General features: G+C 33.4%; 1 protein-coding gene across 2 annotated transcripts; it reads left to right on the forward strand.

Moving 5' to 3' along the window:
• Nucleotides 1-107: 107 nt before the first annotated feature.
• Nucleotides 108-12612, forward strand: LOC143235398 (guanine nucleotide-binding protein subunit alpha homolog). 2 transcript variants are annotated; one of them, XM_076473527.1, is made up of 3 exons: nt 108-593; nt 5010-5060; nt 8878-12612. In XM_076473527.1, exons 1-3 carry the CDS (start codon nt 114-116, stop codon nt 9451-9453), a joined length of 1107 nt encoding a protein of 368 aa, XP_076329642.1. In that variant the 5' UTR covers nt 108-113; the 3' UTR covers nt 9454-12612. The 2 variants fall into 2 exon arrangements, with proteins under 2 accessions (XP_076329642.1, XP_076329643.1); XM_076473528.1 differs by lacking the exon at nt 5010-5060 and having other exon boundaries at nt 109-593.
• Nucleotides 12613-12830: the final 218 nt, after the last annotated feature.

Genomic DNA, 12830 nt, shown 5'->3' on the forward strand with positions numbered 1-12830 from the left:
TTGATATATTAAATATGAGTTTGGAACACTAATTTATTCTTTATTTTGTTTATCATACTGCAAATTTACCGGATATGACGTTAAATATTTAAGGCGTGGTTAATTTTCTAAAGATGGCTGCAGTGCTGTCATCTTGTGCGTGCTTTTTACGTTTGAAATATGGTCCAGAGGAGTTAGAACAGTTTCAAAGAAGCAAAAAGATTGATAAAATGTTAGAAGAAGACAAGCATATTATCCGTCGAGAAGTTAAACTACTACTTCTAGGAGCTGGTGAAAGTGGTAAAAGTACTTTTCTAAAGCAAATGAAGATTATCCATGGTCATAATTTTGACGAGGAAACATTAAAAGAGTTCAGAATTGTTGTTTATCAGAATATAGTTAAAGGAATGAAGGTATTAGTAGATGCAAGAAATAAGCTGAATATTCCTTGGGAAAATGTACGCAATTCACAGAATGCTAGTCATATTTTAAACTTTGACAGTAGTATGACCTTGGACCCACAAACGTTTTTAAACTTAGCAAATATAGTAAAAGAACTATGGCAAGATAGGGGTATAAAAACTGCTTTTGATAGGAGAAGAGAATTTCAACTGGTAAGTTCAATTAAAATTTGTTTAAATTGTGACGCATTGTATTGTAATACCTTTGATTAAAACAGATGCATAATGTGTAACAACTTCAGCAGTTAGTAAAATTAAAACTTGGTCATACAAATCAGAAACTTGAGAAAAAGCAAAAATATAAATTAATAATAGGTAAGCAGTTGTATATACATATACTTCTTTCACATTATGTGATATTTATCAGTATATATTTCAATGTAACAGTGTGAGTTTAATTAAACTTCCCTATGATATTAGCATTATTTCTGTTTTAGTTATTGTGAAATTCAGCATATGAAATTACAATATTCTTAAAATATGTGTACTCATCTTGTACATATTAATAAATTAAATAAAAATTACAAAATATAAAGACTTTTCTGTGGCTAGAAGTTCCAAAGCCATTGTCATTTATGTTTACATCAGTCATATGTAATGACATTGAACAGTGGGGAAATCTGATGTGCAGCAATGAACAAAATGATGGCTCAGTGCATAAACCTTCATAGTTTATGTAATGAAGGAACTGCAGTCTGTTAAAATTGGATTAATAAGAAGAAATGTAGTCAACAAGTTGAATGTATATGTGTTATAATCTGGTATTTCAAACAAAGTTTCTAAATGGCAGTGTTTGTAGACTACCACATCATACAGAGATAAAGAGATCAATAAAGAGATAAGAGTTTCTAATAATAAGAATGTTGTTGAGATAATTCATTTTAATTTTATTAACATTGATTTTAGACATGTTGGTTGGAATTGTATGGAGTCAAATAGTGAAAAAGAGAGGTTTCATGAAGTGATTCAATATGCTGTCTATACCAAACAGTTTGAGAGCAAATCTTCAGAGATGCAATTTTAAATTTATTTTAACCACTAATGATGATATGTTTAAGAGTTGAAGTAGGGGAACATTTGAAGAAGAATGAACATTGCATAATTAAGCTTGGTGTTTTGCTACATGTTAAGATTAAAGAAACGGTTTTAATTCCCATGTTTCAGAATGCCAATTTTGAGGGCAGAAGACAAGATTTGCCATTCATTATTTGGGACAGTAAGTTAAAATATAGTTAGGGACAAGCTTATGAAATTTCAAAACATTAACTGCTTTTAATTTGAAATAGGGAAGTTTCTGATAGGCTTAATAAAGACAAAGAAAAAACGAGGGAAAATATTAAAAAAAAAGTCAAGATTGATAGACATCTTAAAAGGTCTATATAATTGTAGGAAGGCTCAGGATTTGATGAAAATGAAATTAAGGAATCAAGCAGAACTTGTAAGAAACAATATGTTGATAATGTTAGAACTAACAGCAAAGATTTATGTAAAATACATTGAAGGAAACCAAAACATAAGTATGAGGATTGGGTCTTTAAAGGATTTTGATGGAGAGGCTTTTGCGAATGACTGTAAGATGTCTTATCTTTTAAGTGTTCTATTTTCACAAGGGTAGATGTTAGCAACTGGAGTCCAGCCTGTCTTTTTATAAGTAATGAACTTGTGTTCCTTTACTCTGTTGTATTCAAAATACAACACAAAGAATTCAGCAGCCTTTATTGTATCAATCAGTCCAAATGATTCTGTAAACTTAAATAAGATGGCTTCTTACCTTTTTCTGGAAAATACCTTAATCTATCTCCATAAGGTAATCTTTCTGTTTTTGGAATCATACTAGTAGTAGTTTTTATCTGAACCTTTTCCAATAAGTCAGTGTTATTTTCGTTTATTAGAAGTCCTTTGAAACCACGAAAATCCTTGGAGACTGGAGAATTGTTATTGTCATCCTTATATGTATCAATGAGAAGGAGAATTCAGGAAACTGTGTCAAAGGCTTAGTCTGATTTCTGTTTGTCTTTCAGAAGTCTTTTGACATGAAATTTATTTTTAGATACTAGAAGATTCAGTATCATCCTTATTTGTATAAAAAAAGGGTATAAGGAGAATTCAGGAAAGAAATGCACAGGTTTATTAATCTGATTTCTGTTGTAAATCAGGTTTTGGAATGTATTGCAGGAGTCATTTACAAAAATATATATGGAAGAATATGTTTACCTTTTCTTTCAGAAAGCCTCTGATAAGATGTCTTACAAGAAATAAGTTGGTAAGTTCTATGCTTATAGTATTGGTAGGAAGAATAAGTGGATTAAAAAGTGAGTTTGGTTTAGTGGTAAGAATCAAAAGGGTAGTGATAAATGGATATTTTCTGAAATGGGAAAATGTAACGTGAGATTCCAAAGAGGTTTGACTTAAGACCTTTGTTGTTTATTATTAGTCTTAAGAGTTTGGATGACTTTTTGGCATTAGCATTTCTAACTTTGCTGATATTAAAATCATGGGAAGAGCAAGTTCTGTTGAAAATACTTCTTTTGTAAAAAGAACCCTAATCTTAGTGAGGATGTCAGAATGATAAATGCGAGTTTTAGGCAAGATGTCAGAACATGGAACATGAGTTTTAGCAGACAAGTCAGAATATAGAAGATTATATATGTAAAAGTGGCTAGTATGGGTAGAGAAAGCACTATGTAGAGGAGCGAACAATGTTTCAACTTTCTTCGGTCATCATCAGGTTCACAAAGGAAGAAAGAGGTACTGACCACATGTTTGAAGGCAGTTGTATGATTGAGTGTAGGAACATAGAGGGCGTGCTTAGATGTTGGATTATATTTATCAATATAGGTATTGGTTTATTTTGGGCTTGAGTTGTATAAGTAAGGCTTCTTTAATTTTGCATTTGTTTCTTTGATTAGTATTTGGGTGTTTTCTATGGTTATGTTGTGTTTATTTGATTTGCAGTGTTTGAAAACATGTGAAGATGACGTTTTGTGTTCTTTGAATCTGGTTTCCATTTTTCTACTTGTTTCTCCAATATAGAAGTCATGTCAGTTATCACATTGTATTTTATAAATAATGTTGGTGTTGTGTTTGTTAGTGTAGTTTTTACATGGTATAGACCTTAGTTTTGTGCCTGGTTTTTGAATAAATTTGGTATTAACTGGAATGTCATATTTTATTGCTAGTTTTTGCCAAATGTTGGTTATTTTTCTGCTGATGTTGGAATATATGGTATGGAGCAGTATGTGGTTTCATGATTTTTTAAATCCTGAGGTATATTTACTTTTGTTAGTTGGTTTTGCTTTTTGAGAATAATTCCTGGTTTAAGTTAAACTATGAGAAGCTTAGAGTTTTATATTCATTTTCTCTGGAATGCATAAGAATTGCAGGGAGATTTGAGTTGCATGTTTAAAAAGTTTGAGCTTAGACATTTTTCTTTTATGGCTGACTATTGGAGCAGCCAAGTGAAAAGTTTGAGAATATGAACTATGATATTAGAATAATGAAATTAAGTTTTAGAACCTGGATGAAGAATTGTTTTTTGACAATATTCTTTTCAGTTAAAAGTTATAAACACATGGATTTTTTCTTCTGGAGATGTAGTGTTTATAGTTTGAAATGCTTTAGAAATTTGTTGAAGATGCAGATAGATTTGAAGGACTCTATTTAAGTTGGTTTGAAAATTAAACAGAAGATTTGTAACAGGCATCTCTTGAGCCATTGGTGGTCATTTTTTTCCATTCGAACTGAAATTTTTTGGACATTTTATTGACTAAAAAGAAGGCATTTTTCACACACTTTTAGTATTTGGACTGAAAAGTCATAAATTGATTGGAATTTGTTAGCAGATCACAAATTTAACAGCCAAGTACCAGAAGCGTGGAAGTCTTCAAATGACATGCAGAGGTATTCAGGAATCATTTAGAACTTCCTTGGAAGATATTAATAATATGCCTATAGAGCTTTCAAAGTGTTCCTGTTTGCTCATTCTACTGACGACTGTTGTGATGCTTCAATCTTCCCTACTGAACTGCAGGTGAAATTATTTCATCTCGATTGAAAGCTAAATATAAAAAGGTAATAGCAGAAGCATAAAAGGTTGGCAGTGGTTAAATTAATGATGTCCGATAATGTGGCTTTATTGATAAATACTAAATTTACTTCTAGCAGTAGATCTAAGTACTAGCTAGTATGGAGACTTGAGGGTACTGTATTTCAATTAACAATTTATCATTTAACAAACAGAAACTTCTCTCAAAGTTGTTTGGAAAAAATACATCCAAAACCACAATTCTGGGAGTTTCCAGTTAGTACTCTTAATGTTCAACAAATTGTATAAACACCCCTTGGCTCCTGATGGACATGTTAATATTACTTTTTTCTTGAATAAGGAGGTGATCTCAATGGTCTTCTGTTTGATTTTTTTTTATGAATTTATGCCTTATTATATTTAAAACTGATTGTGTTATTTGATCTTGAAGGCTTATATAGATGCTTTGATGAGTTTTTAAAATCAAGTTCTATTCGAATGTTGTGAGAATAGTTACATACATAGTTTTTTCTTTTCACTTTTAGGGAGACAGTGTACGTTATTTCTTTGAGAACTTAAATAGGATAACAGCACAAGTAAGGTAGTTTTGTTTGCATTTGAGTACTAAGATATAATGATTTTAATGTAAAACAGTGCATTAATAGATTTAATACTTTATGATCATGGGATCTTGAATTGGAATGATATTTTTGTAGTTATTTATAAAATGTGATAGATGAGGCATATAAGTGGAAGAAACTTGTTAATAATTATGAAAGTTCTTTGCATGAATTGTTATTGGTTTTAATCTATAAGTGATGGCTTTCTCTTTCAAAATATTTTTGAGTTAAAAATTGAAAGTTTTGTGAGTGACTTAATAATTACTTTAATGTTTTTGAAGACATTAGTGTATGAGAACTAACTTTTATGGCAATTCAAGCTAATCACCCCCAGTGTGGATATCTGTATGTGGTGAGGGGACCTCCCAGAGAAGGTTCTGTTCTTTCACTTTACCTCATCTGGGATCTAAACATTGACTCATGTGTTTGCCATAAAGGGAAAAAGAGGATCCTGATAGTTGAGGGGTCAAACCTTAACACATCACTTTGGCCATGAATTCCTGTAGATGGGTGGTCTTGGGGTGGCCCTTCAGAGTCAGTCGGCTGGTCAACTTGGCCTAGGGTCAACCAAGTACCAGTATTGGACGTTCTTAACAGGTGTTGTGGACATTGTGTCTGATGGTGGTGTTTGGGTATGGTGGTCACAAAACCCTGGCATTGCTGCAGTGTCCTTGTTTGGCATTGTAATGAGTTCCTTCATAGGGCTTTATGGGGGCTGGGGTCAGTGTGCACCAAAATATTCCTTCTTTATTATGGATCTCCAAAATAAAAATAGAATAGTGAAAAAAACAGACCATAGGTAAATGACCACATCTTGAAGATTCTGAGCCACAGTCTTCAACCTCTTCAACACATGTACCTCATTTTTTATACCACATTCTCTTTCACACAAATCTTTAGGGCAAATGTCTCCCTCCTTAATTGAGAAAGGATTACAGGAGCTTGCTGGCTCTCCATAGTAAGTTAAAAAGCTTCGTTCTGGTGACATATTGGTGGAAACATCCACTCCTATACACATTGAACTCCTCCTGCATTGGAAGACCATTGGGGATATACCCATTGAGGTGACTCCCCATGCTACTTTGAATTTGTCATGAGGAGTTATTGTTGAGAGGGATTTGAAGAACATCCCTGTGTTAGAAATCCTTGCTTATTCCTCCACCCAAGGAGTTTGTGCAGCGAGGCATATTTCCACTTGTAAAGATGGAATTATGATATCGACCAGTGTCCTCAATTTGATATTTACATCACCATGTCCACCTGCTACCATCAAAGCAGGTTATCTTAATTGCAAGTATGGTCATACATTCTGAACCCTCTCAGATGATTCCAATGTCAGTTGTTTGGTCACTCAAAAACATGTTGTGGTTCCTTGATGTGTGCTTATTGCAGTGGCAAGGACCATGATGCCTACAGTGTGAAATGGATTCTTATTGTGTTAATTGTAGTGGCTCACACCCAACTTACTTTTGTTCATGCTCTAGGTGGGTGGAAGAAAAAGAGGTACAGCATTTAAAATTGGTTCACAACATTTCTTACCCTGAGGCTTGAAAGTTACTGTCCATCACTACATCTCGTACATCTGCTACTGCACTCTGTTCTACTGCCACAGTGGGAGTGTGGACAGATCTCTCCATGCCTCCGACAGAATTGTTTTCAAACTGCATATAAAGTATTTTGCACTCTGTGGTTAAGAAAGTTGATGAGTCAATGTCAACACCTATCTCTGTGCCCACCATTCCTTCCAGCAGCTCCTCAGATCCGCTTCTCTTGGTTCTGGGTTTGGGCGTTTCTTCAAGTTCATCTGCTTTTCTGACTCCAAGATGCAGAATGATTATTTGTTCACTCACTCATTTGCTGGGATCTTTTTCCAATGACAGAGACCTGCCCACTCAACCCAGTGCAGTATCCATGGAGGTCGATAGACCTCCTTTCAATAAAGAAAAAAGATGTGGTTTAAAACAGTAGGGCTCTTCACCCAATTTGCCTATACATAAGTAACAGTAGCTGCTTTGATACAAAGGAACTGTCAAGGTTTACATTCTAATCTGGATCATGTCAGAGCATTGATTGATTTCTACTATCCTGTGTGTCTTTCCTAACAAGAAACATTTCTGAAACCTGCCAGTACAGTAACCTTTCTGCAGTTTTCTTTGTACAGAAATGATGGGTTGTGTGATGGATGAGTACATGGAGGGGTGGCACTGATGGATGATCAGCATGTGCCGACCCTGTCTTTGCCTCTCGACCATAGTCATCTGTGTTTTCTTGGATTGTAACAACACTGTTTGTTCTCTACCTGTCTCCTGAAGAGACCTTTAATCAATCAGACCTTGATGCTCTCATTGAACAGTTGCTGTCTCCCTCTTTAATCCTGGCTCTGCATGGGGGCTTTCTGCACTTCCCCAGTTCAGAGGTTGTACACAGAGTCTCATGAACCTCCTTTACACTTCTGCCATTTGCAACTGTCTTTACTGTATGCTTCAAAACTTCAATCCTTACCACATTATTCCACCTGGGGCTATGTTTTCCTTTCTCAGAACAGACAATCTGCCATTGTTCCTTTTGGTCTTCATGTCCAGGCAAAGCTGGATGAATGGGGTCTGTCTTTGCACGACATTGCTGTATCCACTAGTCAGCCCATCCCACCATGGATTATTGGCATCCCCAAGTCTGACTTTATTTTCGGTCATCTGAGAAAAGCAGATACTCCCGATTGGAAGTACTATCTTTTATTTGCTGAACATCTTTTGAACCATCCTTCCATTTCCATTTATATTATATGGATAGTTTGAAACCAGGTGACTCTGCCATGGTTTGTTGTGGTTTCGTTGTGCACTGAATTTCCCCTACAGTTTCTGTGTTCACTGCCAAACTCTACGCCATTTCTTTTGTCTTGGATCGCATAAAAGCTAAGAAGTACTTGAATTGTACTATTTATACCAACTTGCTTAGCTCTCTACTGGCCCTGAAATTACTTCTCACCCTGTTTGTACTGATATTCAAAACTGACTGGCCCATTTCTCTTTAACATCTTCTATCCAGTTTTTCTGAATACCAGGCCACATTGATATTCTTGGAAATGAGCTCACTGACACTGTAGCTAAGTCTGTTTGGGCTATCACAGCTGTGCATGTTCCATACATGGACTATGGCCCTGTATTCAAGGCTCGGCTCAGCTCTGCACCAGTTGGAGTGAGCAATGTGAAAATAAGCTTTTCCAGATAAAACCCACTATTGGGCTTTGGCTGTCTTGTTTTCATAATGATTGGGAAGAAGTTATCGTAACTGGTTACACATTGGTTACAGTTTTTAGCTCATCATTTTCTTTTATCTGGGACTGATGCATTGTGTGGTCTGTTTGACACTGGGGTTACAATAGTCCACATTTTACTGTCATGTCACCATTATGACTCTCAGTGATGGCAAAATTTTAGATGTATTTTGTCCACAGGTTTACCCCTGATGCTGGACAGTGTTATTGGCAATGGTGGCACTGTCCACCTTACATGTTTTTAATTTTTTAAGGGCCATTGGCCTTTTTAATGCTATTTAAGTTTTTAATAAAAAAATTACTCTTTGTTTTAACATAATTCCTTTTTACAAATTCTAATAATTTTACTTTACTTTTAAAAATTTTTACCGGTTGTTTGGCACAGATAGCTTAGCTCTTTTGTGCCATAAAATGCGAAACAACCAACTAACTAATCAAACTAATCCTTAAATTTCAAACACAAGATTATGTATTTTATTAAAAAGAGCATAATACCAACATTTCAAATTTTTATTACAGAATTATCTTCCTTCAAACCAAGATATTCTTCATGCTAGGAAAGCCACTAAAGGAATAAGTGAATTTCTTGTCCATATCAATACCATCCCATTTCGTTTTGTGGATGTTGGTGGGCAACGTTCTCAGAGGCAAAAATGGTTCCAATGTTTTGATAGTGTGACTTCTATCCTGTTCCTCGTAGCAACTACAGAATATGATCAAGTACTTTTAGAAGACCGATGTACCAACCGCCTTGTGGAGTCAAAGCATATTTTTGAGACTATTATCAACAATAGGTGCTTCTCTGAAGTGTCAGTTATTCTTTTCCTTAACAAAACTGATCTTCTTCAGGAAAAAATAGAAAAGAAAGATTCAAATATATCTCATTACTTTCCAGAGTTCAGTGGAGATCCTCACAAACTGGAAGATGTGCAGTCATTCATTCTTAGTATGTTTGACTCTGTCAGGAGAGACCAGAAGAAACAGCTCTTTCATCACTTTACTACTGCTGTGGACACGGAAAATATTAAAGTTGTTTTTAATGCTGTAAGAGATACAATACTGCAAAAGAACATTACCCAACTAATGCTTCAATAGTTGTTTCTTTGTATAGATGTAAAACTATGGTTTATTCATGCTGAACATTCAGTGTTATGAAACAGATAAAAAGAATTAAAATAATTTTCTGTTATTAAACTAGGAAAACACCTGTAAGAGCTGGTCACTATAGGTAATGATTTTTATCAAGACTGAATTTTTTTTCACCACTGACATGTTTATCTACTAAGCTGTTGAAACTTGTGTATTTGTACTTACAGACAATTCATGAAATAATAAAGAAGCACTAAACTTAGATTTAATATATATAACACCTAGTATTTTTGCAGAAATTATTGCACATAAGAGTATTAACAAATTATCTTAGTTTTAGTAAACACAGCAAAATTACATATATGTAATGGAAGTTTTGTAAATTGCGTGAAGTAAACATACTGGTTTAATTTATAATGATTATTGCCAATTGGGTCTTTTACTGCTGGAGTAGAATCAGTTTTTTGCCACTGGTGAGAAACTAAAGATATGTATATGAATTCCTCAGATATGAACCACAGATAAAGATTTGTACATAGTTTTTGTTTAACATTTTCAGATTTGTATAATAGCAGGTTACGAATGTTGCTGTTACTTAGGTATTAAACTTATTGTTTGCATATGCAAGTTTTAGTACTACTGTACTAGTAATTAAAAAATGTATTTTATATGGCTACTCACAAGAAAGCCATTCCATTAATTTAAAAAAATGCATATGCACATGTATATTACTTCTGTGGGAGCTACAATTACATTTATTACAGAGGAAAGACTGTGCATGTATGTGTACTTACATTTATAAGGGAGCTACACCTACATTCACTATAGAAGAAGAACTGCACATACATTTAGTAGCACCTATGTGGGAGCTACACTTATATTTCCTGCAGAGGATGAACTGCATGTGTATGTTTATTTACACTTAAGTTGGAGCTAGAGTATCTATACTACTGAAACAGAACTGTCACTGATGTACAACTGCATGTTTTTGGGTGATACACTTACACGTAAGACTGATGAGTATCTACACATTTATCTGTACTATTAATACTGATAGAGAACTGCACCATTGTTGCCATTTGCATTACATGTATGTATGTTAGCCCATATGTGAAAGTTATACTTACCTCAGCAACTGATGAAGAACATCTTGTGTATGTGTTAAATCTTGGTTGAAACATCATATCTTTTTACTAAAGAACTACACAAGCGTGCAAGCACTTGTGTGGAAGCTGTGTTGATGAGCTACCAATGTGTGTGTATGTTAATACTAGTACAGAATTTATATGCACTCTTTGCATGTACCTGAGAAACAGATAAAGTTGCATTGTTATTGATTCTATGTTGAATTTAATGCCTGATTAAGATCAATGTATTTATAGTGTTTGTTTTTGTTTTGTATCTAGAGCTTAAACATTTACATCTTAAACTGCCTGTACATGTGTTTGTTACTATTTATAATATAGAACCACACTGATATGTAAAAGTGATGAAACCTGACTTGAAATATTGTTAATACATGTGTGGGGCCTACTTTACCTTGATTTATCAATAAAGAATTGCATGTGACTGCTACCAGTTTTATGGGAACTCTATTGTTATGTGCTCCAGGAAGAAGTTCAAATTAAGGCTGTTGCTGCATGTCTACAAGTCACATTAACTTGAATAAGTTATTATTATTAACACTTTTTTTGAAACTAATATTAACATGTTTCCACTAAGGTACCACTGATGGAAAACTACTCTTGGGGGGAACGATAAAATTGCTGAGGAAGGTCAAAGAACATAGAATGTGTCAGACAAGAGTTTATTTCAAATGGTTCAATAGTAATAATTTCCTACATTTGAGTGTTACTTCCTCCAGTGACTAAACATATTACAGCTGAAAGATAAAGAACATTTAATTATCCTGTGTGTTTACACAACAATAAGTAAGCACTAGTCAAAAGTACGTTTTGAGGAAGAATTTGCTCATATGACAAACACAAACCATCTTGTTATAAAGTTTTATCTGTTGGAAACCTAAATTAGCACAGTGTCTCACTTTTCGTTATTTTTTATATTTTTACTTTCAGTAAATTGCATAATATTATGGCATCTATTTATACCTTTTCTGTAATGCAATGATAATGTTTATTACTGTTGTGAGTCTCTCAGACAGTGATTGTTCACACGTTATACATATTGTGTATCACTGTGCTCTCTAGAAATTCAGAAAACAGTGTTCTTAAGATTCTGTCAATGACTGAAGAATGATTCGTCTAGAACAAACAGGAAATTATTCGGTTAGTCAAAATAAATTGTTAGAACTTTTCAAGTTGAATATTTTTGTCATTTTACCATAAATACATTTCTCTAGTTGTACAAAGTGCTTGTTAAAATTAGAAAATGATCAAAAACCTGAACATTTTTTATTGTTTTTTTGGAATTTTTTAATACATATTTTGTACAACTTTTCCCATGACTTGACTGTCAAAATGTGATTCCAGAACTTTTTTATTTCTCATAAAAATGTATGAGTTTTGTGTCCAATGTTTTTACACAAATAGGATTGAATGAAGGAACATGTATGCTAATGTGCTATTATACTTACTTTTGTAAGTTTTTTGTACAATTTTCAATTTGTGTTTTTATTTACCCTGAGCTACTTGGAATTATGAATGGTTGGATGAGAAAACAAAGAAATAATTTGATGTATATAGCTGATATAACTGTATTATGAGTAATTATACACGTGGAAATTCTTTTGAGAACTACCACTGGTGGTTTCTTTCCAGTATAGTGATGTATGCTTATAATTTTTTTACTGCTATAATTAAACTGATATATTTTTATTATATGTGAAGCATTTTGTTATTGCTGTATGGCTTGATGAATTTTATCTTTTGTAAGGATATTTGGGAGAACGAAAAAGATGTTGTTGTTTAAATATTCATAGGTAAGAGAGTACTGAAATGGTTTTTGTAAAAACTGATGTAGTATAAAAATGATCTAATTTACCTTTTGTTTCTTGCAAATAGGCAACAAGGAATTTCTCTTGCAAAGTGTTATGTGAACAAAAAAAATCTTAGTCGTGTTAAAGTTTTTAATGCATTTTTATAAAGACATTGTGGCTGTAAGAAGCCCAGTATACACTGTAATCTGTTTTATTAAAAATATTTTGGATAATTTAAATGTGTTCAAATGCAAGAACAAATGAAAAATTGATTTTTTTTAAGGCAGCTCAATTTATGTGGTATAGTTATAAAAATGGGAGCAAATCTTGTAAATGAAATACTTTGAAGATATTGAAATTTCCATTTACATAATTTATTTTAGTATTGTGCTTTTATTTGATATTTACTTTTTGAATAATGCTATGGTGCATAAATTAAATGATATCT

The sequence above is a fragment of the Tachypleus tridentatus genome, chromosome 12, assembly GCF_004210375.1.
Source record: "Tachypleus tridentatus isolate NWPU-2018 chromosome 12, ASM421037v1, whole genome shotgun sequence".
Classification (NCBI taxonomy): Eukaryota; Metazoa; Arthropoda; class Merostomata; order Xiphosura; family Limulidae; genus Tachypleus; species Tachypleus tridentatus.